The 27,987-nt window shown below is 46.0% G+C and overlaps 1 protein-coding gene across 1 annotated transcript; it reads left to right on the top strand.

Moving 5' to 3' along the window:
• The first annotated feature begins 24,594 nt into the window (after positions 1-24,594).
• On the top strand, positions 24,595-27,312 carry LOC135386227 (uncharacterized). Its single transcript, XM_064616044.1, has one exon. It carries the CDS (start codon positions 24,595-24,597, stop codon positions 27,310-27,312), a length of 2,718 nt encoding a protein of 905 aa, XP_064472114.1.
• Positions 27,313-27,987: the final 675 nt, after the last annotated feature.

The raw sequence follows: 27,987 nt of genomic DNA, 5'->3' as shown, positions 1-27,987 counted from the left end.
TTTAATGAGAGATATATTGTATCCTTCACGTCGTGCATGCTCTGAATCTCAGTTGTACGGCATGCAACATGAAAAGGATGCTGTAGCTGCGTATTGCCGATGAATGTCTGCATTCTATGACGAAGAGGTCTCAGTTGAGGAAACTATAGATTGCATATTCATGCACAGCATCCGTTTCTTGCTGCATCGCCTGATGGGATTGTGAGGTGTGGTACAATGATTGGCCTTGAAGAAGTGAAATGCCCCTACAAGCATCGGGGGGTAACACCTGATATAGCATGTAGTGACCCACAGTTATGTTGCTATCTGTGTGAGGATGATGTGACTCTGAAAAAAAGCCATGCATAATATATGTAGGTACAGGGGCAGTTTGCCATAACCTCGCTTACTTGGTGCGACTCTGTACTGTGGACAAATGTCACCAGCGATGCATGCAGGGGTCAGGAACAGAAATGCACCCGATGTTTTGCAAATCCTATTTCTGTAGAAAGAGTGCATGCTGACCGTGACTTTTGGGAAAATGAAATGCTGCTAGGGCTCCTGTACTTCTACAGACATGCAGTTGTTCCAGAAATCCTTACAGCACGTGTCAAGAGGAGAGGTTTTCTGCACATGCAAACTGAGCAAAACAGTGATGGCTACATTTCATTTGACAAGCTAGGAAGGGGTACCATATGTGGCAGTGCCACTTTCTAAAGAGCTTAGACAAAAGAAAAGGAAGGTGGACTGTTAGAAATAGAGTGGAACCATGGATGAGCAAGTAGAGCTGGCACATTTTTTTTTACATTTTTATTGTTCAAAATGTCCAACAATATTCATACACACATGTATTAAACTTTGCAGAGCATTTTGTGTGTGTGTGCACTTGCATTATTTATTGAGATTAATGGATATTCATACAAGCTAGCACCTGTATATGCAGTTGCATTGAGATACATTATATCTAGGGCTTGACTGTTTAGGGTTATACCCGATTACACCCGATATTTACCCCCACCCCCGACTCAAATCATTAAAAACAGGGTTTAAACCGATATTTCCCCAAAAGCTGCTTGACCAGGGGGATCCGAAGTCATCACAACTAACACAGAACTTTGGGAACAGTGTTGTAAATGCATAAATATGCTCATCCAAACTGTCAAAACAGAGACCCTGCTTCATTTTACATGCATAGACTGTGTCTATTGGTGTGCCGTGTGTATTACGCAGAGTAAATCGAAGATTTACACCTGATTCAACCAGAATTGCATTGAATCAGGTGCAGCTCAACCCGATTACAACCGAATTATTGAAACAAAATATAACCCAATATTTACCTCCCGATTTCGCTGAAAAATAAAACCTAAAAAACCAGGCCTTAATTATAACATGTACAGAATAGAGTATGCTACAATGCAGGCACTCCAAATATTCTTCTGCTCTGCAGGACTTGTGCTGATGAACAGTGAAAGGCTACTGTACATCTTTATCGCATGGGTCACGTTTGGAAGCAATGAGTGGCATCTGAAAGTTGCTCAAAAAACAACAGACACGGAACACTTGGGGGGCAGTGTCCGCCATGTTTACGGGAAGTTGTCGATGAAATATATGGAATTGCTTGACACGCCTTATAACTCTCTCTATGTGTATCCGAGCGCTAGCTATCTTCCTTGCATTGACAACAGCTTCTTTGGGCATTTGTGTAGACCTTTTAAAAGGAGGCATGTATACTGTGGCTACATCTGACAGTGCCTGCACTTTGAATCCTTTGTCAGTCATTACTGCATCTCCTGGTTGCAGAGCTTCCATGAATCCACTTTCTTCTACAATTTTGCAGTCACTGGCCTGTCCTCCCCACAAATCAACTACAAAGCAGAGGTAGCCGTCTGGTGTTGCACCTACAAGCACCTTGAATGTGTTAAAGTGCTTATGGAATGAAAACGTGCTCCTCTGAGCCCTCAAGCTGGAAGGCTTCTGCATGCGAACCTCAGTGCAATCTATTACAAGTCTGACTTTTTCAAAGTCTCGAAAGCAAGTAGGAATGTGCTTCTTGACCTCTTCCTTGGAAGGAAATGTGGTTATAGTTGCGAGCTCTTTGTCTAGTAGGTTTATCCAGCTCGTAAGAATACGACTGAATGCCCCCAGCGACATCTCAAAATTTCTAGAAATTTCTTACAGTGGCATGCCTCTGCGAAGCCTCACGAGGACCATGAAAAATTCATCCTCAAGCTCTGCGCCCTTTGGCCTTCCTCTATTCCCAGGCATCATCTTACTTTGTGACGACAGTGTATGTCATTTTATTGGCGCTTTCCTAAACTTGTCTAAACAAACCGTCAAGCAGTGCCCTGTCCTTGAGACCAGTGTAGTTCTTGAAGTCCTGTCATCCGGGCTGTCGAGGCTTAATTGATGCTGCTTCAAGTCCAGATTTTCCTTCTCCAGATTTATTATACGGAGCTGAAGGGCTAGGTTTTCCTTAATTAGTTTTGTAAGGGTGTCATCCTCCACATGAAGGTGGCCCTGTTCCTGTGTCGTCCTCTCATTCGGTTCTGGGCATGAAAGTTTGTCGTGGATACTCAAATACCAGATGGATACGGACTTAACAATTAACATAGTTGCCTATCGTTCACGAACGGTAAAGTATGAAGTTCCAGAAGGCTACTACGAATCGGGGAAGGACCTCGTCAATTCCATTAACCATGCCTATCGAACAAAGCTTCATTTGTCGCAAGATGCTCGTCTCTTCGTGTGTAACCCATACAACGCGATTTGTCACCTGGAACGCATGAACGATGGCTATGTGACCTTTCATCCTTATTTAGCTTTGATGTTGGGCTTCGGAAAGAGGACAACATTCTCAAGTTATGCAGTCGCCGAACGAGATGTGTGTCTATTCCCTGCTCAAAACTATATTTTCATATCCTGCGATGTCATCGAGAACGAATTTGTGGGTGACGTGACAGCACCACTTCTTCGATCGATACCGTTCAGAGTCCAGGGTAGGAATGATGGTATATCTTATTTATTCACAAACCTCTACTATAAATATGTATCTGCGAAGGAATTGACAACCACTCAACTCGGGTTGGCAAACGAGACAGGTGATTTCATTCCATTCATTTCAGGCTCTAGACGTGTCGGGTTGACGATCCACCTACATAAATGGATATAACAAACCCACCATGTTGCATAGTACATTTTGGTGCAGGAAAGCGAGAGCATCTAAAACACTATTCTGCTCCCGACCTTTATCAGATTGGAGGAGGGATATTTGGTGACGTATTGAGGGGTTTCTTGCCCATACTGACCAAGAAGGTAGCGCCATACGTTGGAAGAAAGCTCCTTGATACTGGAAGACATATAGCCGAGGAAGTCCAGCAAGGAGCATCATTTCGAGAAGCCGTCAAGAAACGGGTAGACTGCACAGTGCATAAAACTCATGACGAGTTAGTTCAGAGACTCACAGGGAAAGGAAGAAAACGCAAGGCCGGTAAAAAAGCTCGACCTGCGGAGAAGCGGAGGAAATCTGACTTCTTTACTTGACAGAAAAAAAAGTCTGTTGCAGTAGTGCATAAAGATTCCTGTCTGTGTACTACAAATCAGCTAGAACTCTTCTCTCTTCCACCTACAAACTTTGCTTTGGAGAAGTCTGAATACGTCCAGTTTTTCCCAGTGTCTGCTCCGACATCAAGCGGAGTGATCGAGTACAATGTTCTTGGACTCGGTGGGGGCTTCTTTCATCTTCAATCCAGCTTTTTGCATATTCACTGCAAGATCATTCGAAAGAATGGAAATCCAACGGTAACTACAACAAGCACTTCAACAACACCTGATGCAGTCATACCTGTCCAAGCGTTTGGTTCATCGTTGTTTCAACACGTACATACCTACCTGAATTCAACCTCGATTTCGAGTTTCGAACATTATGGTTACCGTTCCTACCTGGACATCATTATGAATGCCAACAATGTAACTCAGACACACACCTTTTCAGCAATATTATACGAGCCAGACCCTATAGGTACGAGTGAGGTATATGCTCCCACATCTGATTCAAAAGTAGTTTTCGCTCGTTACAAACGAACCAAAGGATCGGCACTGTGTGACATGTACAGCCCAATCTTCAGCGACATATGTCAACAACGGAAGCTCATTCTTAACGGAACTGACACAAGAGTTGCGCTACGTCAAGCGTCGGGCGATTTTCGTCTATTGCAAGCTGATGGTTCAACAGAAAAGCACACTGTGGAATTTTCACGTATCGTGGTCTACCTCCGACGTGTTCAGTTATCGCCGAGTATACTTGTTGCTATAGAACGAAGACTTCAAACAACACCTGCAGTATACCTTCTCCGAGGACTGGAAATTAAGTACAGAACCATCGCCCCTAATCAATTTCTCTCAGGTGATATTTGACGACTTGTACAGTGAGCGAGTCCCCTACAATGTTAACAGTATTGATGGTCAGGAGCGATGCCTACCAAGGTAGCAGACCACGAAACCCATTCAAGCTTGAGAACTAAACGAGCTAAAGCTTGAGAACTAAAACGAGCAGTACTAGACGTTGGTGGACATCAGTACACGGATGAGTTCAACTTCCAACCAGACATCTATTCAAAAGCCTAAATACACCTGCTTCACAAACTAAAACGCAATGATATACCAATAGCTAATAGCTGCGTATGCAAAAGAGACATTTATGCTTTATTACCATCTGACTCCAGATGCAGAAGTGAATGCCCTTTGTGCTGTTGTTCAAGCCAAAGTTCGGCTGACCCTAACGTTTGCTGCCAAGCTCACAGGAGCAGTTACGGTGTTGTTTGTATCCTAAACACCTCGTGTGCTAGAAATCAACAAAGACAGACGAGTGAAATTTGTCTGAAGAATAAACATGGAGGAGTAGCGGTTCTATGCGGCATTCTGTAGACACTACTGCACCAGAGAACTGTTTCGAGAAACCTTTGCATGCAATGAAATCGCAAGACAGGAAGCCAGACCCGGCACTTATGTGATTAACACAGCTCCAAGGAGCAGTAACGGTGAACACTGGATCATGACTTAAATGTTTCCGGTGACAATGTGGTTATGTATTTTGATAGTTACGGCATTCAGCCCGTCTACAAAGAATTCTACCAATTCATTCATCCTACCAGGTCATTTTACTATAACAAGAAAATACTTCAGGGCTACGGATCAGCTACGTGTGGCCTCTACTGCCCGTATGTAGGCAGCATGCTGGCTTGTGGATTCCCGCTCAAAGAGTGCACCCAGATATTTTCGTCAACAAACTTCACACTGAACGACAAGCTGATACCAGTCCTTGTACGCAAGCAATTCCCAAGAAAGACAGACAACATGTCATGTTACAGTGTACTTTGACACAATAAAATGATATTTATTTCCATGTCGTTACAGGCACAATCTTATATGAAAAACAACAGCATTACAACAACAACAGCCAGCTAGGGCAACATATGCATAAAAATTGTCTACTTCTTTCCATTGGATGCGTACCCAAAGGGTAACGTGTGGATACCATCCTCACAAATGAAACGCTTTGTGTCTAGAAAATTTAAAGCTACTTTCGTAACACATACACTTTTATTGATATTTTCCTTGCACACAATGAGGTTCTGACAAACTTTGTACACTTCACCAAGCTTAAGAGAGTCTATGTACATTGAATAATGCAACTTCTGGCTTCACCTTGTTTCACCCCCTTAGCACGATTGTATTGTTTTTTACTATGGAGGTCTAGTGCATAGAGCTTTGGTTTCAGGCAGCAGAACCCTAGGATGTGGTCGTGGAGCATTTCGTTCTTAAATTTTCCTAGCACCATTTTGTCTTTTGTAGAATACAGCGAGTCATCACAAGAATGACCAGATGTATCAAGGTTGGTATCGGCGAGCTCCGCAAGGGCCTTCTCATCGCTCAGCATCACGGTATAAGAATCTGTGTCCATATACAAGAGCCTTGTGTCCGGGGCTACCCGAAGCAAGTTGTTATAATAAAAGTCATACATCATGACTTTAGACAGCTCGATAATAGTGAACCCCAGGTACAGAGGCTGTCGCATACGGACTATCGATTGAGCGAACTGAAACAAGACTACGTTAGAGCTTAGAGCCCTGAATTGTTTGAGGTTCGGTTTACGGAAGAATCTCAACACTTGCTCCTCGGAAGTTGCCAAGCGGCAGTCGACGAACTTTCGTACATTCATACATGTTTGCCCATATACGGAGTTAATTAAACACTTGTACAGGTTACGTTCGAAGGTATTGGTTGCCTGCCTGCGTAGTTCGTGATGGAAGTCAACATAGGATCGCAGGAATGATTTTTGTTTGAACCTGAACACCCGCTGAATTTTCTCCAGCTGGAGACCCAACTGTAGGTACAACTTTAGACTGCAATGACAGTCAGAAAGATGAAAGTCACTGAAAAGGTTAGCCAGCTGTAGGACTCGAACCCACATGTTCTGGGTTGCCGGTCGAGGGCTCTACCAATTGAGCTAAGCTAACACGCCTTCTCCGCGACTTCCTGGGTGCGTCAACTGAAGGGACAAACCAGCCACTCTCTCTCACTCATCCCGGCGTCGGGAACTTGGCGCCCCCATCGCCCGGCAGCAGCCGCAGTAGCCCCCTCCTGCACCAACGGTTGGGTCGCCGCAGGAGGGAGACCCCCACGTATAGCTGTGCGTGGCTTCCCCGTGTCTGGGGAAAAGGGGATCCTGGCGGTTGAGTGGACCCGGAGGTTGTTTCGGACCCTTCGGGGCCCCTCCGGGAAAGCAATACACCGCTTTGGCCCCTGCTTCCCATAGTCGGGTGGTCCTGGAAGGCTCGGCCAGGATTATTCAGCTAGTCGCCATCTCCCTTTTCATTACTTTCTCTTCCTTGGTCTCCTTCCCTCTCTCTCCTTTTCCTCTTTTCACCTTCTTTGGCGGCAAGGGTCAACCTTGGGCAGTCTTTCACTCTCCAGAAGCTGCACTAGGGTATAGTGCAGGGGAAGTGTTAACGTGCAGACCGTACGTTCCCCTGGTTGGGCTCGGTGGTGGGTGGCACCCCACTGCACTGAATTACATGCATATCTTTATGGAATCAGCTAGCAAAAAAAATCATGATCGACCCTTGAAAAGGGGTCGCACCGATAGAGTTAGACTAGATGTCGTAGGTTTAAACCCGGAACCCTGGTTCCCCAAAGTACTTGTGATAAAATCTGACAATGAATCCAAACCCCTCGCTAAAGTATCACCATTTCTAGTAGCAAAGGAACTAGAGAAACTTCTAGGCAAGTCTTACGATGCTAAAAAGCTAAACACTGGGGATCTTCAGGTTGAAGTCCACACAAAACAACAGAGTACCGCACTTCAAGCAGTGAAACAGGTTCGTGACATCAAAGTTACGGTCACAACACACCGCACCTTAAACATAGTGAAAGGCGTGATCTCCGAGGATGAACTCCTTTCTTGTTCGGAAGCAGAGATCGAGGAAGGATTGAAGGATCAAGGGGTCGTATGTGCAAAGCGCATTGTGATGAGAAGGGATGGTAAGGAAGTCCAAACAAAGCATGTAATACTCTCCTTTCAGTTACACACACTCCCGTCAGAGATCAAGGCTGGCTACATCAACTGTCACATACGACCATTCATTCCAAACCCCAGACGATGCTTTAAATGCCAACGTTTCGGCCATAGCTCCCAGATGTGTCGTGGACAACAAGTTTGCCCAAAGTGTGCCGGTAACGACCACCCACCGGAGTCATGTAGCAAAGAATTTCACTGCGTAAATTGTCAAGGAGGCCATCCAACATATTCGAGGTCATGCCCACGCTGGAAAGACGAAAAAGACATACTCAGAATCAGGACCGAACAAAAACTGACATATAAGGCAGCGAAAGCACAGCTGGACTTTCAAAAGAAAGGAATGTTTTCTGAGGTGGTGCGTAGGGGAGTGGCACCACTCAGAGTATCCGTGGAGACCCAGACTCCTGGGCCTCCACTCCACACTCCCCAACCAGAACAGAGAGAGACACAAGTGTCCTCTCTGATTGCTTCGGTTGGCCTAAAAGCCAGCCCTCATGATGCAGCCACAACCTCTTCAGAGGCTGGTGGCTCCCTTTCAGTTTGGGATGGGGTTACCAAGGATTCCTCCCAGACAAGCACACTAAACATGGAGGTCGATGATGACGACCGCGCATCGCAGAAGTCGTCATCGAGTCTTCCAAGCACCTTCTCCCAAGCGAAAGAGAAACGCGAGAGGACAACCGGTAGAGGCAGGGGCGCAAAAGCAAACGAACAGCAGAAACAACAACTGCGGAGAGTTCAAGCCCCCTAAATGCAATTCTCGGTTCCCAAGCTGCACAGTAGAGGTTTTAATGTCTTTATCTTTCTTTGTACTGCGCTCGCCATCTTTATTTCATTTATTATGATGGGAAGTTTCATTCAATGGAACTGCCGTGGAATGCTGTCAAATCTGGATGACGTCAATGATCTTTTCGACCGATACAATGCGGCATGTTTCTGTCTGCAGGAGACTTATCTAAACACGAACACTTTGAATCCACTTCGCAGACATAACGTCTTCAGAAAAGATCGAACAGACGCAGCACGTGCATCTGGCGGCGTAGCGATTGTCACACGAGGATCCTTTCCAACTAAGCAAGTACAATTAGTGACACAGTTGGAGGCTGTGGCTGTGCAGATCTGTCTCGATAAAGTTGTGACAGTCTGCTCAGTTTACTTGCCACCAGCAGCAACTGTCACACAAACAGACATAGAAAGTTTATATAGTCAGTTGCCACAGCCTTTTCTACTTTTGGGTGATTTTAATGCCCATAATCCTCTTTGGGGTAGCATAAGGGTTGACTGCAGGGGACAGATGCTGGAAGCAGTCCTCTCATCATCTATGATCTGCCTCTTAAACACAGGATCACCAACTTATTTACATACTCCAACTCAGACTTTCTCTGTTTTAGACCTGTCCTTCTGCAGCCCATCACTTTTCCAGGATGTAGAATGGACAGTTGAGGCAAACCCCTTTGGAAGCGACCACTTCCCAGTGATCTTGAAATATCTTCCAGTAGCTAATACACTCACAACACGTCCTCCGAGATGGAGACTCCAGGACGCTGACTGGAGTTGTTTTAGTGAGAAGTGCGACCTCAGTCTGATCCCATTGAATCATGTAGCAATTGATAATGCTAACGACCTCATCACAAATGTTATCATACAAGCAGCAACTGAAAGTATTCCACAGTCTTCTGGCCGCCTGCCCAAGCGCCCAAAGCCTTGGTGGACGGCCGAATGTGAGGAGACGCGCAAACTTCAAAACCGTGCTTGGGGGGTATTCCGAAGATATCCAACCGCAAATAACCTCTTGCTTTTTAAAAAAGCGAGGGCCAAAGCAAGATGGACACGCAAACAAGCAAAACGGTCATCTTGGCGCGGTTTCGTGTCATCTTTAGCCGGTCATACCCCATCCAAAATTGTTTGGGATAGGATCCGAAAGATCAAGGGACAGCATATCGGTTACAGCATCCCTCTTTTACGTATTAATGGCCAATCAAACAACAACCTAGAAGAACAGGCCAATGCTCTCGGAGAACACTTTGAAAATGTCTCAAGCTCATCACATTATTCCAGGGAATTCAGAACAATAAAATCCAACGCAGAAAAACGAGTAATTCCAATGAATGGTGGTGAAGAGCTTTTGTATAACCAGCCCTTTACAGTGATGGAGCTTCTAAGATCTTTATCATTTCGAAACGTCACATCCCCAGGACCAGACAGGGTCACCTACTCAATGCTACAACACTTATCAGAACAGTCTAAAATTTCTCTACTCGAGTTCTTTAACAAAGTTTGGTCCAAGAGCACAATGCCATCCGCTTGGAAGACTGCTACCATCATCCCAATCCTGAAACCTGGAAAGGATTCCTCAACGCCAAGTAGTTACAGGCCGATCGCCCTCACGAGCTGCATTGGAAAGACATTTGAACGAATTGTTAACAACCGTCTTGTGCACTATCTGGAGGAGAATAACTGCTTGTCGCAATTTCAGTGTGGGTTTCGAATGGGATGCTCAACAACCGATCATCTCATTCGTTTGGAAACAACCATTCGGGAAGCTTTTGTCAGAAGGCGCCACTGCGCATCAGTTTTCTTTGATCTTGAAAAAGCTTATGATACCACGTGGCGGTATGGTATCCTGCAAGATCTCTATTCCCTCGGAATACGTGGGCGCCTTCTGAGATGTATCGCTAACTTTCTGCAGGATAGATCGTTTAGAGTCCGCCTTGGCGAACTTCTCTCTCGTCCATTTATGCAAGAAAATGGAGTCCCACAGGGCTCCGTTCTGAGTGTCACCCTGTTCCTTGTAAAAATCAATTCTGTCGCACAAGTTATCCCACCTTCCATAACATACTCTTTATACGTAGACGACATTCAAATGTGTTGCTCCTCGACGAATTTAACAGTGTGTGAGAGCTGCAGGTCGCTATAAACAAGCTGAGTAGATGGGCAACTCAAAATGGGTTCAGCTTCTCAACCGAGAAAACTATCTCCGTTCTTTTTTCAAGGGTTCGAGGATTATTTCCCTCACTCTCACTTAAGTTAAATGGGTGTGACCTCCAGGTAAAAGACCAGCACAAGTTCCTGGGAGTCATCTTTGACACGAAGCTTACATTTCTTACCCACATCAAACACTTAAAAGTCAAATGCACAAAATCTATGAACCTCTTAAAAATTTTGTCCCATAGATCATGGGGTGCGGACCGTCAGACCCTTTACAGAGTTTATACCTCAACAATACGGTCCAAACTTGATTACGGGTGTGTGGTTTATGGTTCAGCCCGGCAATCCGTGCTTAAGGTCCTAGATCCAGTGCATCATTTAGGCTTGCGTCTGACACTTGGAGCTTTCCGCACATCACCAGTGGAAAGCCTTTATGTTGAGAGCAACGAATGGTCGCTAGAAAGGAGGCGGTTTTACCTGTCCGTTCAATACTTTTTTAGGGTAAAAGGATATGCCTATAACCCAGCCATTCCCTGTGTTGAAGACACATGCTATAAACAGCTGTTTCTTAATAAGCACACCGTTGTCCCTCCATTCAGCATGAGGGTCCTTCAAGGGTGTGAGGGTTATAACTTCCCCCATTGTGATTCCACGGTAGTACGGGCTACCTCGCGTATTCCACCATGGCAGTCTCCTCCGTGTTTTAATTATACCTTGACGAAGTGGAAGAAGCAGGACACCCCACCCGTCGTACTCCAGCAGGAGTTCGAGTCCCTAAAGGAAAGTCTTGGCAAACACCGTGCTTTTTATACAGATGGCTCAAAAACAGACACCGCCGTATCATGCGCAATGATAACCGACGGATGTACACTTTCAAATCGTCTACCTCACGTACTCTCCATTTTTAGTGCTGAGATATATGGTATCATAACTGCATTGAACTACATCGTACAATATCATATCAAGTCATCAGTCATCTACACGGATTCTCTAAGTTGTCTGAAAGCAATAGGCAACATGGGGATGTCAAAAAATCTGCTTGTGCGCAGGGCACAGTGCCTTGCCAGTAGAGTAACGAAAAAGGGCCTTTCTTTAACCTTCTGCTGGGTACCCAGTCATGTTGGTATACCCGGGAACGAACTCGCTGACACTGCTGCCACAGCTGCCCTTTCGTTAGAAATCAGCCATTTTGATGTACCCTCCCAAGACATCCGCCCAGCACTTCTCAGAAGCATAAACAGCAAGTGGCAGCAGCATTGGGATACACAACATGACAACAAACTCCATCTAGTTAAACCAGCCGTAGGGAAACCAACCCCTGTTTTGAGCAATCGCCTCCATGAAGTTGTTTCCACCAGGCTCCGGATTGGCCACACCCATTTGACGCACGGTCACCTCCTCCGTAGGGAGGATCCCCCGTTCTGCACACGGTGTGGCGTATACAGTTCCGTCCTTCACTTTCTCATCACATGTCCATTGTATGAAACCCACCGACATCGTCATTTCCACGACTTTTACATATACAATTTACCTCTCCATCCTTCCCTTTTACTAGGGGATGAAGCTTTCGTGCCATTTGAACAGGTTCTTAAATTCTTCCAAAATATTGGTCTTTTAAATGCTATCTAGTTTTACAGCTTTCTCTTATACCATTTGATTGGTAATCCGTTAGTTTTAACCAAATCCTTATACCTTTTAGTTAATCAGTAGAACATTATCTCTTAAACTGTTAATGCTTTTTATCATGGTCTTGGCGCATTATGGTCGTAGTTACCGCTGCGCCATTAAAACACGAATCATCATCATCATCATCATCTCTCACTCATCCTCCTTTCACTCTTACATTTTTAGTCACTCATACGCGCATTCATACGACGGAATCGACGCAGGCGGCAACTGTCGAACATGAGAGAACTGATGATCTGAGGCTGGAACAACATAGAAGGGACAAATACATTGGTAGAGGCCTGGACCGGCAATCCAGAAGATGTGGGTTCGAGTCCTACAGCTGGCTAACCTTTTCAGTGACTTTCATCTTTCATCATTAATTTCTTTGGCAAATTGAGGCTATGTATGTATTTGTCCCTTCTATATTGTTCCAGCCTCAGAACATCAGTTCTCTCATGTTGGACAGTTGCCGCCTGCGTCGATTCCGTCGTATGAATGTGTGTATGAGTGAGTAAAAATATAAGAGTGAAAGGAGGATGAGTGAGAGAGAGTGGCTGGTTTGTCCCTTCAGTTGACGCACCCTGGAAGTCGCTGAGAAGGCGTGTTAGCTTAGCTCAATCGGTAGAGCCCTGGACCGGCAATCCAGAAGATGTGGGTTCGAGTCCTACAGCTGGCTAACCTTTTCAGTGACTTTCATCTTTCATCATTAATTTCTTTGGCAAATTGAGGCTATGTATGTATTGGTCCCTTCTATATTGTTCCAGCCTCAGAACATCAGTTCTCTCATATTCGACTGTTGCCGCCTGCGTCGATTCCGTCGTATGAATGTGTGTATGAGTGAGTAAAAATGTAAGAGTGAAAGGAGGGTGAGTGAGAGAGAGTGGCTGGTTTGTCCCTTCAGTTGACGCACCCTGGAAGTCGCTGAGAAGGCGTGTTAGCTTAGCTCAATTGGTAGAGCCCTGGACCGGCAATCCAGAAGATGTGTGTTCGAGTCCTACAGGTGGCTAACCTTTTCAGTGACTTTCATCTTTCATCGTTAATTTCTTAGGCAAATTGAGGCTATGTATGTATTTGTCCCTTCTATGTTGTTCCAGCCTCAGAACATCAGTTCTCTCACATCCTATCGAGTTCGCCGTGAAGTCGCCCTATATTTCCATCACAAGGAAGTGATGTCGAGTGCACACACGCTTGCTTGCGCACTGATCATTTTTCATGGATGGGAAATTTGACATATATCAGAGTTCTGCGACTGGTACCGGGCAGCGTGAACTTGAACGGGGCACCTGAGCAAACCGAGATCTATAAGCACACGTGCGCTCGTCTTCATAAAGCAAAGTGCTGCAGGATACGAAGTGTGTCCGAGGTATAAAGCATCTTACCTGGAGGCGCCATGGCAGAAAATGCAGTAATTGTATTAATCTTGACGCTTATAACATTCCATTCGTATTCAACTGATGCGGAACAGATGAGAATGTGCTACAGTGGAAAAATAAGTAAGTGTGTTTTATTGCATGCGTCAACCAAAACGTAGCTTGCCACTGCGAGTCATTCCAGCCCCAAAGCCTGGCTGGGCCCGTAGCAAACAGGCTACGTCATAGGTTTCTAGGTAGTCATTATTAAGTACAGACTGTAAGTGAACTGTAACTGAAATCAATGACGTGCCCTCTGAGCATGTATTTTGTAATTTAATGGAACCTACCAGCGACGGAGTCGTCGAGATTTTTAACAATGCCACTAGCATCATATTACAGTCTGCATATACGAGCACAATTTCTCTTCATTTTGTTTGCGCCACAATGGAACTCGGAGCGGTGTACAGACCTAAGCAGAGAGAGAGAGAACGCACGGGAGAGCAATCACCATGAGTAATCATGTTTCGGCTAGCCAAGCTCGTACTTTATACTAAAGATGGAGTATAAGGAACTGAAAATAGACTAACTTCCACAGGCTACCGGACACAGTGATGTCACTCGAGGCACTGAGAAGTGTTACTGCATAAGCTTCCCCTTGGGAGTATTGCCTGTATTGACAACTAGCTTCTATGCACCGAAACTAGAAAGCTCTAGCTTTCTTTAGATCATTGAATAATCAGACCAGATGTCTGGGATCTGCGTCTGTAACCGGTGGACTCGAAAAGACCGTCGTAAACTTTTATTAATTAAAATTACGACTATATGTGGGTCATCCGCGCGGAACATTCGCCGTACGTCTAGTGCATTGAATAGCCAGCAGCCAGCAGCGCTGCATATGTTGGCATTTTGGCATGATGATGTGGTCGTGAGAACCCAGAATCACTTCTGGACTCATATCTACTTTAGTGACAAAGGTTATCAGAAAAGTAGGAGAAAAGCAGGATCTAAGGACCTTCGACGCGAGGAGTGGACGACGGCTGCCTCCGCCAAGGCGCAGTATGGCCCCAAATAAAATAAAAAAATTAGAAACGGTGTTTACCCCATCAAAAATAGTACATCACGTTTTTGCAATTGCTCATGTATAAGGCGTTGGACTACCATTTAGCCTAAAATGAATCCAATGAGTATCAGAATGACTGAGGTATAGAGGGACAAACTTGGAAAATGTTTGCCAGTTCCCTCGGTTTCCTTGCATTTCAGGGCCATACCATACGGTTTACGCCGCTAATATTTAAGAAAATGCTTCCACCCAATTAGGGTGAACGAGAGGACATATTTGCGATTTTTTCGCAATGAGAGGCAACTGTTCATGTGCCTAATTGATGTTTTGTAGACGAACTGAAAGAACGCTGGTAGGTGCCTAGGTTTGTGAAAAAGTTCAAGGTGAGAAATGGCGCCGAGAATTTCCCACTCTCCATTTCGGAAATAAGTATTCACACGAGGTTCGTTCAGAGCGTCATTCAACATTCATTTCTTTCTTTTTTTGGCTGAGATAAGAAATGGCCAATCTCCACCCTTGATCGATTTAAGTAGAATTCCCCGCGTGTGGATACAACGGATGCTACGGAAATAGCTGTTGCGACATGTTCAGCACAGATAGTGTCTAGTAGTGACAGGCTGATCGCATTTCTTCTAGCCTTTCTAAAAGGTTATCCCCGGCACAACAGAAGTGGATAGCTATTGAGTGCGAAGCATTTGTAATAACGGGAACACTAGGACAACGAGGTACTTGGCTATACGGAGCAGGAATCAAACGCAGGACTACACATAACACGCTGATTTTGCGCACCATTGTGGACTGTCAAGTACACGACTCAGACAGTGGGCACCATCGCTAAAAAAATACGATATAGAAACACGGTATAGTTGTTTATTTATTTATTTACTCTCAGGGCAAGAAGCGTTACAGAGGGGAGTGGATTGTAAAAAGGTTACAAACAACATGACAGCAATAAGAACTTACTGTGTTAGGAAATTTCACATTTGGGTGACAAAATCACAGACAGCTGCTTTAAATAGATTAATGGATGAAATCGATGTGAGACAACCAGGAAGGTGGTTTCATTCCTGGCTTGTGCGAATAAACGAATTTGCAAAATATGTAGTACGCGAAATACGTACATGCACTTTTTGGCGATGATTGGTGCGGTGGGAGATCTATGTAGGAGGACGGATGAGATTAGTTCCTAGCGGGTCATTGTGGTAATAGATTGTGTGAAAAAGGCAGTCGGGAATTTTCCGGCGCACCGCAAGGTCAGTTAGCTAAACGTTAATTTTCATAGAAGTCACACTTGTGGTACGTTGATAGTCCCGGTCATGAAATGCGCAGCTCTGTTTTGGATGGTTTCGAGTGCGTTAGTAAGCACTATCTGACCTGGATCCCAGACGGAAGCTGCGTACTCGAGTTTAGGTTGAAAGATGGATTTATACAGGGTTAGCTTCAGGTGAGAACGTGCGTGATGACAGTTACGTCAAATGTAACCCAGAGAACGTTTAGCGTTGCTAGCTATAAAGTCAGTATGATTTTTCCTATACAAGCCTGATGAAATGAACACGCCTAGATATTTATAATGCGGAACTCTTTCTAATGCAATGTTGTCCAGTGTGTAAGACTGGCGACATTCCTGGTTTCGTGAGATATTAATGCGCTTACATTTGTTAATATTAAGTTCCATACCCCACGTGTTACACCATGTTAGTATATTATGAAGGTCTGTCTGAAGGAGTACGCTATCAGCATCACATAAATCTTTTTGTAAACAACTCAATCGTCAGCAAATAATCGAATAGTCGATGAAGAAAGGCAGATATATTAAGAAAAGTAAGGGGCGATGTACAGAACCCATGGGCACACCAGACAAAACAGCGGCATGGTTAGAATCTGTATCATTAACTGTGAGGTACTGCGTCCATATAAAAATGAATCAATCCATGTTAATACATTACAATCAATGCTTACTACACTAAGTTTCTGCAGAAGGAGCCGGTGTGAAACCTTGTCAAATGCTTTTTTCGAAAAGTCGAGAAACACAGAATCCGTCTGGGATCCGTTATCAAAGGCAGGAATGAGTTCGTGTACGAATGATATCGACTGCGTTTCGCAGGAGAAATTCTTGCGAAACTTGTGCTGGACGTTGTGAAATAACGAGTTCAATTGAAGAAATTGTGCTAAGTGTGAATAGATAATATTCAAGGATTTTACATGGTATACACGTCATCGAAATGGAACGGTAGTTATATGGAGATGGTTTGTTACCTGATTTATTCATTTCGTAATTTGTATTAATGATCCATGGAACGCAACAGCGGATGAGCTGTCCCGCGCCAAAGCAGGAGGTGACCTGCAGTAGGCTGGGGACAGGTTGTCAATATAATTAAGCCTCTGTATGCAATGAGGGGATAAGTCGAAAAATCACAAAGCAGAAAACTGCAAGTCAAGATTTGGCAAAGTAATTGAGGATAAGTTTCCTGGAATAACCCAAATGCAAAATGTGTTACATATATGCATGTGTCTACTCTACATGCATGTCCCGTTCGCATCGTTTCTGGGTGAGTCACTTAGCAGAAACTGAACAAAACACAGCAGCATGACATATCCCCTTCTTCTATATAACACCGCACGGGCAGGGTTTTCGTGCAGGAAAAAAACGGATTTCACAAGCCGGTCTTCCACTGTGACCACACGACGGGCGAAGTTACCTTTGTGCAGTGGAACAGCCTAGATCGTGATTATCGTGCTGCTAAACAAGCACCATCCTGAAATAATGCTGTGTATGGCCAGCAAAGTATGACTTATTAGCATAGTGCTCATGTTTTTTTTTTCCTATTACAACGCTCAGCAGCACAGCTGACACGGTCACGTGAGGTAGGAATAATATTTTTTTCGAGTTGAAGACAAAGTTTATTTCCGCATCGTAGCAAAATATAAGCTACACCATTTATATGCGTGTGTAGAAAAGGGGACTGATCTGGCTGTCAATCTCATTGACACACATGCATTTACCATTTTTCATCCTCCTATATCGAGTCAATAAATTCCAATACGTTCCTAAATTTTCTTTCACAGGTACATACTGGTATGTAGATATCATTGCAACAAAAATAGTAAAAAGGGGATAATTCGACGTATTCCCGTATTGCATACAGGGGTTCAATTGTTGGGAATTGTGGTGTAGTTCACACGTTACTGGGTTTTGGGAAATGACTGTGGTACATGAAAAGCCTGCAGCGACACAATCCCTTCCTCTCCAAAGGGATGCACCAAAATTATTCGAAGAGGGATAGTGTACATCGAAAACAAATTGTCAGTTTATTACCGTGCCGGTATTCATGGTAGCTTGATCTATTCAATAAAGCTTAAAGGGACAGCTTTCCCCAAGCATTAGTTAGTGTATTTTTATTAACACGGGGAAAACATTTTCTAATTTACCGAATGCCTTCTTCACTATTCAGCGGCTTGAGCTTTCAATTTAGCATGAGCATTAAAAGTCAAAATTTATGCGTCAGTATGATGACGTTGTGACTACAACGGAGCGTTCCGTTTCACCTCGCATCGTCCCCGTGCATGATGTGCTTCAATCGTACCCGCAGCAAAATATTGGCATGACACATAACGCTGTGGAGAATGTGCGAGGGGGGATGTGGCAGGGGGGGGGGCTCACAGGTAAACATCCTAGCGGTGCGTCACGGAGACATCACGCGAGCTGATGGGAAGATTCTCCTACTTTCTGCGGGTTCACTGTCAGATCTCACCAGAAAATACGGATCGCTCTGAAAGACATCGATTTCGTGCGAAGGGGGTCACAAGGGAATTGTCTGGAGGCTGGTGCTCCTGCTAGATGGTGAAAGAAATGCTGCAAAAAGCCTAGGACACCGGTTAATAAACAGTGTAGACAGGACTACTGCAGATTCGCAACTGAAACTTTATTTGAGAGACTCATATGACTAACACTGTCGGATTGCTTCTGCTAGAGTGAGCGCAACACAACCGGAGTATAATACGCACAAGTCCTTTGCATGACCCTGAACAAGTACTTTGGGAAACTTTCTTACATAGTCCCTACGGCGCGTGTGTCAAAGTGGGTCAAGGCAACCTAACTCCAAGTTAGTTAGCATGTTTATTCCATGGCGGGAGCGAAGAGGGAGAACGGACTTTTCCTTTAAGAAATAGCGGTACCGCTCATTATGTGAAAGTTCAGGTTTGGAGCCCTGTGCTTCGTTCTCACTCGCGTTCGATATCTCTTCGGCGTACCATCCTGACACGAACCACAGGAAAGGCTGACACGAATCACAAATTGTCCAACTTGGTCAAGCATCCGATGAACTGTACACTTCCTACATTGAAGGCATGCTTGAGCTGTGCCACCGAACATAGCGAAAGGATCAAACATCCCGCAAGAATCAAGCGAGGTCTAAATCTCTGAGGAAGCTATACAGGCTATCATCATCAAAGCTCGATCGGCAGTCGCAGGGGTAGTCGGCGTCTCCAGACTATCAGGGTACGCGAAATGGACGTGCTCTCATCGGCCCCTACATACTCGCTACAATAGGGGCTACTAGGCCTACTGACCTCTCAGAAAACACGATTGGCGTTGGTACGCATAGTCCCATCACAGTCAAACAGTTCGTTCATGGATATTAGAAAAGACATCGTGACCATTAGCTAGCCCATGAGCATGTGCTACACTCTAAACCCAGTGACGGATACGTGCCATCTGATCAACGGGCACATTCTTTTTTTAAATGTGCCAGATGACTTCAAGAGGCTCGCCGTGGCTGCGAAAACTGTAGGCCCCATGCCCCCTGAAGCAACTGGTACGGCATCCCTGCTGACGCCGGAAGCAACAGTATACCGGCCGTTTTGAAGGGTTACTCGTGCTCTCTGTTACACGAGTCACATAGTGCCTGTCGAGTTCCCACCTAGAAAGATGGCCTCCACGCTTAGTAGAGGAAATAAAGTTAACGCACCAAGGACATCGAACATGCAACAGTAAATTTTATTGGCATGTACATACCTTCAAATTGATCATCCAGTACATCATCGTGTGCCGAATGGAAGGCATACACCGTTCACTTAACTCCGACGCACACATATCGAACAAACGTTACACCGACACACAACTCATCCGATGCACCAGGCAGTCCTCGAAACTTAGAACAGGCAATCACCGCAAAGCTCAATCACGACCACCCTTAGTCACGAACACAACAGTTCCTCAAACGAAATGGCCGACGAAGGATTGTCCGCGGAAGTTCCACCGGACACGCTTCGATGTGAGAAGCAGTTCCAATTTTGCAGACGCCTGTCTGACCGTTGAGACACATCTGGAAAGAAACTGAAGTTAATATCAGGCTAGCAGTCTTCCACCGTGAAAGCTGGTACAGTACACCATTTTGTAACTGAAGTCCTTGCCATCGATACAGTCCCACGGTAATCTGGAATGAAAGAGTACAATTAGCCTCAATAGTAATGTACACCGTCGCTTGTGGACGATCCTCTCCTACCACCATTTGCAATGCGTCCACCAATGTTTGCAACAGAACATACTCCGATGGTTAAGTAGACGTAAAATGTCTGTGTCGTACGATGCATCACAGTTAGTTTGACCTACCTCTCTTGTTCTTAAGCAAACACTCTAATGCACGGTTGTCATCCTTGTCAACGGCGAGGTTGCAACGCAGCTAAGGGTGGGAAGGCGTAGAATCCAGGAAGTCAATGCCGAAGAATACGCGATGCCATGCCATTCCTCAGCGGAGCGGAGCAACGTAGAACGCTCCAACAAAGGCACACACAATCAGCCGGCACACGAAATATTCAACAGGCACACGAGTACACAGCTCATGAGGCACACATATTGTTCATCGGCCACACAAATTAATCAAGAGGCACAAAGTCGCCTCATGTAGATGTGACGGCTGTGTACTAGCTGCCCTTTCGGAGCTTTTTGAACCGGCACGTGTCCGTCACAGGATTTAGTGTGTAGCGGAGAGTTTCCTGCGGGAAATCATGCCGACACAACTTTGAGTTGGAATACTTAGACTGCGAGATTTTACTATAATCAAACTCAAACTCACAATGCACTACAAACAAAGTAATGCAATGTCACGTCCTGCTATGCAGTCCCAGACAAATCATAGGAAGAGAACATAGGAAGCCATATATGCAATACTTCAGCCAGTTGTCAAATCAACGAACAAGTACAAGTCGAACTTGTACAAGACTTGTACTTGAACGTACAACTATAAGTCGTGCGTTGAGGGGCGCTCCAGGAAGGGTGTACATGTGCTACAGAGCACTAAGCTAAGCAAGTGTTGCTGGCTGAAATCAGCCTTTGAGCGACTAATAAATCATGATTTATAGTTTTTTTTACTGTCTGCAGCACGTGCACATGTAGCAGTAACACCGTCAACGGGATAGGGGAGCTGTTGATTCCGCTGTACGTGACAGCGAACTCATCCTTATCGAACAGTTGACGGCGGTGATTTCCCCGCTATTCCTTCGTTTCTCACGCGTCTTCTCCGTCTTCCATATACGGCGCGTTCAGTCTGAAAGTCATACCTGATGCCACCAGGAGACGAAGGTCTTGTCCCGATGTCGAATTTGCTAGTGGGGATAGGTAGATGGAGACAGTACATAACTTACTTCAGCATGCACTATCCGATTGTGTGTTTTAGCAATAGACGGCAACAACAGCCCATCTCATGACTGTGATACAAATAATGCTTGCCTAGAAAAAGAGCTTTGAGGTTTCTCGCCGAGTATTGTGTGTGCAATCCTTACGAGACCTTGGCCGGAAAATAACAGGAGCTTCGCTTTTTTTTTTATTGTGCGACCACATGCTTCGTGATTATACTTAGAGAACAGTAAAACAGGAACCTGAAGAACGTGAAATAATTATTCATGTATTTATGTGACGTCTTCGCATGTACAATACTAGGACATGTTTTATGACTACTTGTTTTACTGGAACTACCCATAATGTTTGGGAACCAACAAACTTTGATAGGGTTATAAAGCCCTGTGTTATGTCGTAATTTGAACGTTATTTTACAGCTTAGCTAGATAGAGTAGTATATTTTTTGTTGTATTACTTTTCCTCATAGTACATATATTAATTTACATAGAAGTTCAAAACTGTTTAGATGTGGGTCATGAATTAAAACGGGTCTTTATTAAGCTTTAAACTCGACCTGATGGTAGCCCCAAGTTTAGTAGTCCGATTTCACGTTGAAGACTGCCAGCTCATTCCCACGCATCGGCCGCGCTGCTTGAGCATTTATGGTAGTACGTCCAGTCTGATGTTAGCACATTTGACCTGAGAAGTCAGCCCAGGACGCAAATTAGTCACGTGTCCTTCTGCTGTCCTCTCTCGATATCTCTGTACGCCGCCCACAGTCGCACGACGATTCACAGTGCTAACAAGTAATACAGAAAAGGCAAGCAAAGTGCGCTGTAGTCACTGTCTTTTTCAGAGCGTATTCAGTTGGTGTGAATCTGGCAGGTATAGAAATTTGTCTACGATGCTCGTGTACATTTTAGCGGAAAATAGCCCCAGACTGATCATAAACTTTGTTCTGTTTCATTATCGCCCAAGATCCGATGGAACTGGCACGTATGGGTCGCGTTGCCACAGCAACCCTGATGTCTTGCAAGAATGAAATCATAGCAAACAACGTCAGTTCCTCGATAATCAAGGTAGGTGCAACCAAAAGCTTCCTTTATGCGAAGTGAGGCAGTCGTCGAAAACGACAGGGCCACTCCACGAACCCGCACTTTTTGATTGGTGGCCAAACTAGTAACCATTACCTACACTAACACCAAACGTCTTGACAAGTGTCATCTTTTGAACGGACTGGACACGCCCTCACATTCCCCATACTCATACCTGAATTTTTTCCGTGCTACACTCTTGGTTCAACCGCGTCCTCATTTCTTCTTGAAAGTTCGTTGCCACACTTGGTAACGACATGTCGGGCCTCAATTGGTAACGTGTCCATTCACTGACCCAAAGATAGAAACACTGGCTAAGGGTGCAAGGAATTTAGTGGCATAGTACAGGTTGCTGAAGGTTACAGTTTCGCGCGGTCCTCCTTGAAGTTGTACCACACTGTTCATTTTGTGTAAATTCCATACGTAAAATTTCACAATAAATAAGAGAAGTACAACGAACAGCACATTCGTATCTGGTTTCCGTTCCACAGGGCCGTAAGCATGACCTGCTCCACTTTTGCGGGCGTCATGTGAGTACAATAGCGAGATGACGGTTATAAAAAACAATTCTGAGATGCGATGAAACGTAAAGAAATAGTAATGACGCGAATGGCTGGCTCGATTGCTCGTCAGAGCGAAAATGAGAACTTAGTGAAAGTAAAGTCATGACGGTGAAGGCGCTGGGTATTGTTAATATGAATTATTATTCGCGCGTCCGTCTTCGCCTTTGGTCTTCGTGATTTTACGTGTAGAGAAAGAAATAAATGAAAATAAAGGAATACATAAAAATAAAAGAAATAAATTGACGTATGACGAGCGTGAAGCTCGGGACATTCCTAGCCATCACGAGACAGAGGTTGGACGTGTCCTTGGCCTATCGTTATCTGTTGCGTACTTAATATGCAACAGGTATAACAGACTTTGAAAACGAACACTCGAAAAAACCCGTCTTGTCATTGTTAAATAGTACAGTTAGAACGATCACACGACTTAAAAGCTCCGTTTGAGAAGGCTTCCCTAAGCGTGTACGAATAACCAGGAAAAAAGCGCTGCGGAAAATAGGACACACTGAGATAGCGCCAAATTGTCTTTAAAACAAGCGACTGCCCAAATGCTCAAATTTTCTTCAAGCTTCGATCCCAAAAGCTGCTTTTTGCTCGCAAAAGTCTGCATATACACGGCCTCTGTGAGTCAGTTGATAGTGTGTTCTCCTAATAGTCCAAAGGTTGCGGGTTCGACCCCGACCGATGACGCCAGCAATTTGTTGGCAGGGTGCAGGTTGCTTGCAGACGCTATTTTTCGCAAGGAACGTTATATACGGTGTGATGTGTGCTGAGCTTTCAGCATACGTTAATGAATTACGCCCAGGTGGTCATAGTTATCCCACAGACCCACGACTGTGGCGTCGCTCATGATCATACTTGTCTCCCGACATCAAGCCACGGACTATCATAAATGCTAGAAGCGTAATAACAAATGAGTGAAAAAAAAAACAAAAAAACTGACATTGAGTGCCTATTACAAGAACATAAACCAGAAGCCCAAGCGATTATGGAAACCTGACTATTAGTTTATATTTCCTCTTCTGAAATGTTCCCCGACAATAATGAGTTATTCGAAGGACAGGATAGAGGTTGTTTATTGAAGTATGGAATTAAAATGACTAAATACAAAGCTTAGGGATGAAATTATGGGTGTCAGTAGCACAGGCTAGTGAAGTCGCACGGTTCATGTTAAAGTCAATATCATCATCTTAATATGTAATTTTGAATTTCAAACACGCCTAGCGTCATTTACTTATTTTTTTAATGGCTTTTCCCCCTCTTTATAATTCACTGGCTTGCACTGTGGCATTGATGAGTGCTCAGTCACCCTCCCAGGTGTATATCGCTCGCTGAGTGACCCCTGGTTTGCCAATCCCGAACGATGCGCAGCTACCCAGGGCCGATGAGCCACAAACACGGCGAAACACGTGTCCTCTGGTGCTGTCGCATCGTTCAATGAGTATCTGTTTCTCTACGTGCAGCCATAGAAGCCATCTTAATCTGTAAGTTTGAATTTCAAACACGTCTAGCGTCATTTACTTATTTTTTAACTGCTTTTTCCCCTCTTTCCCCTCATATATATATATATATATATGTTAAAGATTGAGAACGAAGAGGAGAATGGGGGCGCGGGGGTCTCGCGCTTTGGTCATTCGCTAGTAGGCTGAGCTACGGTTCAGTTCACTTCTAGTAAAGTCAGCTGCTGGTATCGGGTCTGGTCTCCTTTGTCTACATTATTTTTGGTCCGTCGAGCCGGATATCATCGTCGATCCAGCCATGAATCGAGGCCAGAAGGCCCGAGGCATCGTCCGCGCCGCCGTTACGAGGCTCATTCATCGGCTCGAAGCCCTCTCCAGTAGTGATGAGCCCTCGCTCCCCGAAGTCGAAGATACGGCGCGTCTCCTTGAGCAGAAGTCTAGGGAGCTCAAGGATCTCGACACAACCGTTCAAGCAGGAATAAGCGACGAGCAGTTCGAGGAAGATTTCACGGCGGCCAGTCGGTATCAGGACGACATCTGCCTCGCGGTTTCCAAGGCCCAACGCCTCATACGAAGCTCTGCGGTTGCTCCCACAGCTCTCTCCGATCAACGGCCGCAAACTGCACCTTCAATAGCCGCCGGTAGCCACCAGTCAGCCACGGTTCGGTCCGTCGTTCTTCCCAAGTTGCACGTGCCTGCATTCTCGGGCAAGGTGGATGATTGGCAGGGATTTTGGGACCACTACCGGACAACAATTCATGAGTGTGCTTCCCTGCCAAAGATAGAGAAGTTTAAATATATTCTCTCTTATCTGTCCGGACCTGCCAGGCGAGCCATCGAATGGATTGGGATTTCTGATTCCAATTACGATACGGCCATCACTACACTGCAACAAAGATTCGGACGACAGGCAGCACTCGTGGACGCACACATCGACAAGCTCTTAAGTCTTCATCCTGTAGCAGCTGCGAAGGACGTCGAGAAGCTGAGGGATCTCTACGACTCAATCAAGTTCAGAACTGGCTGCCTCAACAACCTCGGCGTTCCCCAATCAACTTACGCGGTGATACTGCATCGCGTTGTGATGCGCTGCCTTCCTGAGGAGCTGGCCGTCGAGTTTCGGCAACGGCAGATCGAGCGCGCTGAGTCGACCGGCCCCACCACCGGATCCACTGCCCCACAGTCTGTTACGAGCGACAACCTTACCGCAGAACGGATCACAGCCGTCGAAGACGTAATGAAGTTTTTTCGTAGTCACATAGAAAGTCGAGAAGACTGCCGCCTCGCCCATCGCAAGCCTCTCGCACGTGAATCTTCAGACTCCTTCAGTGATGCTCCCCCGACAGCCTTGTCCTTAACCGCACGATCGACACCGACAAGCAGTCCTCCACGGAGTTGCCCGCTATGCAACAGCACTGCCCATGGGATAACGGAATGTCAAGCCACGCTTCCTCCGTCTGAGAAGCGAAGGCTTCTCGCGGCCAATCGCTGTTGCTTCAAATGCGGCAAACGCAACCATTTAGCGCGGGAATGTCGATCGTCGAGATCACTCACATGCATGGCATGTCGTGGGCACCACCTTTCGCTGCTTCACGACATTCAACCAAGCCGTCCTGATCGCTCTCCGGCTGCCGTCAACGCCGTTCATACCCCCGACCCGGGATCACAGATCCAGATATCCAACCGGGAGCACCGAGACAGTTCAAGCGCATCCAATTCACCGGTGACCACAGCAGCGTGCCTCCGACGAACTCTGTTTGTTTTGTTGCAAACTGCTCGAGCTTTCGCCATCGGAAACACCGGCACTAGTCTTGTTCGGGTGCTCTTCGACACTGGTAGCCACCGTTCTTATATCCGTCAAGACGTCGCCACACAGCTCCAATGCCCAGTTCTTGGCACGGAGAGCATAACCGTATACACCTTTGGGCGTAGCAAGACTCCAACAACGTACCATTGTCGGAGGGTAGCCTTGACGCTCAGGAGCCTGTACCAACCAGAAACAACTACTTTCGAGGCACTAGAAGTTCCTGAGGTCTGTGCGGTTACCAATCACTCCTTGGACGCAACACTCTTGAATGAGATGCACGACCTGGGTCTGGACATCGCCGATGCATCGTCTCCCGCAGACCCCGTCGATGCGGTCATCAGCATTCTGATTGGGTCGGACGTTTACTGGACGATGGTAACCGGCAGCATTCGACGTCTCCGACCGGATCTAACAGCTGTGGAAACCTGTCTCGGATGGGTGATTCACGGATCCTATCCTCACTCCACATCTGCTCCGTCTACAGTAGTAACGGTACTCTCGCTTGCGTGCGGGCCAATAGAATCCTGTGACCTCGACCCAGCTGAGATGTGGAAGCTGGACACCCTTGGAATCACTGACCTTGTCGACGGGAAAACTCAGAGTCACCCAGCGCAACAACAGTTCGAAGATTATGTCACGTTTCAGGGAGACCGGTACCAGGTACCACTCCTCATCAAGCCCTCTTGCTGTGGAGTCTTAGCTGATAATCGCAGCATCGCGCAGACGAGACTACTCTCGCAGCTTCGGCGTCTTCGAGGCCATCCGGATCTCCTAAAGCAGTACCACGACACGATTTCCGAATATTTCCTCGAAGGCCACGCAGAGAAGGCCCCGGAGGTACCTCAGGAGAACCTCTACTATCTTCCTCACCATGCTGTGATCCGGAAGGAAGCAGTGACAACAAAGGTTCGCGTGGTATTCGACGCTTCGTCACACGTCAGCGGTGCCCCATCGTTAAACCAAGTACTGCAGAAGGGGCCCAACATCAACGCAGACTTACTGCTTCAGTTGGTGTCCTTCTGTTGTTATCCTATCATTCTCACCGCGGATATCCGGAAAGCGTACCTGCAGATCTTAATTCGTCCCGAAGACCGCGACGCATTGCGTTTTCTGTGGCCAGAAGACCTTCCATGTCCAGAAAACCCATGCCCCCAGATCCAGGAATGGAGAATGACCCCTTTGGAGCCGCATCTAGTCCGTTTCTCCTAGCCGCCACACTCCGTCACCACTTCGATAGTGTACAACGTAAGTACCCAGCGGCTACAGAGCGCCTTCGACACGCTTTCTACGTGGATGACCTCATCGTAGGAGCCACATCAGAAGAAGACGCGCTTCAGATTTATCGTGAGGCAGTCACGATGCTGCAAGAAGCTGGCATGGACCTCCGCAAGTGGTGTTCCAACTCGCCGACCCTCAGCCGTCAATTCTGCCAAGACGGCATCGCGTACGATACAGTGAGCAGTCAGGAGACGGTGAAGGTCCTCGGGTTGCACTGGCATCGTCCCACCGACGAAGTTACTTTCACTATGAATGGCATCTCGTCCTATCTCGCCAACCAGCCCATCACGAAGCGCACCATTCTTCACGGCGTGGCACGGATATTCGATCCACTCGGATATCTCTCACCGTTCATAATACGAGCCCGCTTAGTCTTCCAGTCGTTATGGGCACGCGATCAAGGATGGGATGATGCATTGCAAGCCCCGCACCTCATGCAGTGGGCGGACTGGTGTTCCGAGTACCGCACTTAAACTCGATACGTCTACCGCGCCTTCTGCCTTCATCGTTGACTTCATCGGACGGCAACGACGAGATCCACGTGTTCGCTGACGCCAGCCCCCGCGCGTATGGAGCTGCAATCTATCTACGCACGTTCGATCCACA

The sequence above is a fragment of the Ornithodoros turicata genome, chromosome 1, assembly GCF_037126465.1.
Source record: "Ornithodoros turicata isolate Travis chromosome 1, ASM3712646v1, whole genome shotgun sequence".
NCBI lineage: Eukaryota > Metazoa > Arthropoda > Arachnida > Ixodida > Argasidae > Ornithodoros > Ornithodoros turicata.
The sequence above is the reverse complement of the archived record's forward strand: the minus strand, read 5'-3'. Positions and strand labels throughout refer to the sequence as shown.

Bases quoted from the DNA above. Each gene is read 5' to 3' on its own strand.
- LOC135386227 (XM_064616044.1), top strand. From the start codon at position 24,595: ATGAATCGAGGCCAGAAGGCCCGAGGCATCGTCCGCGCCGCCGTTACG.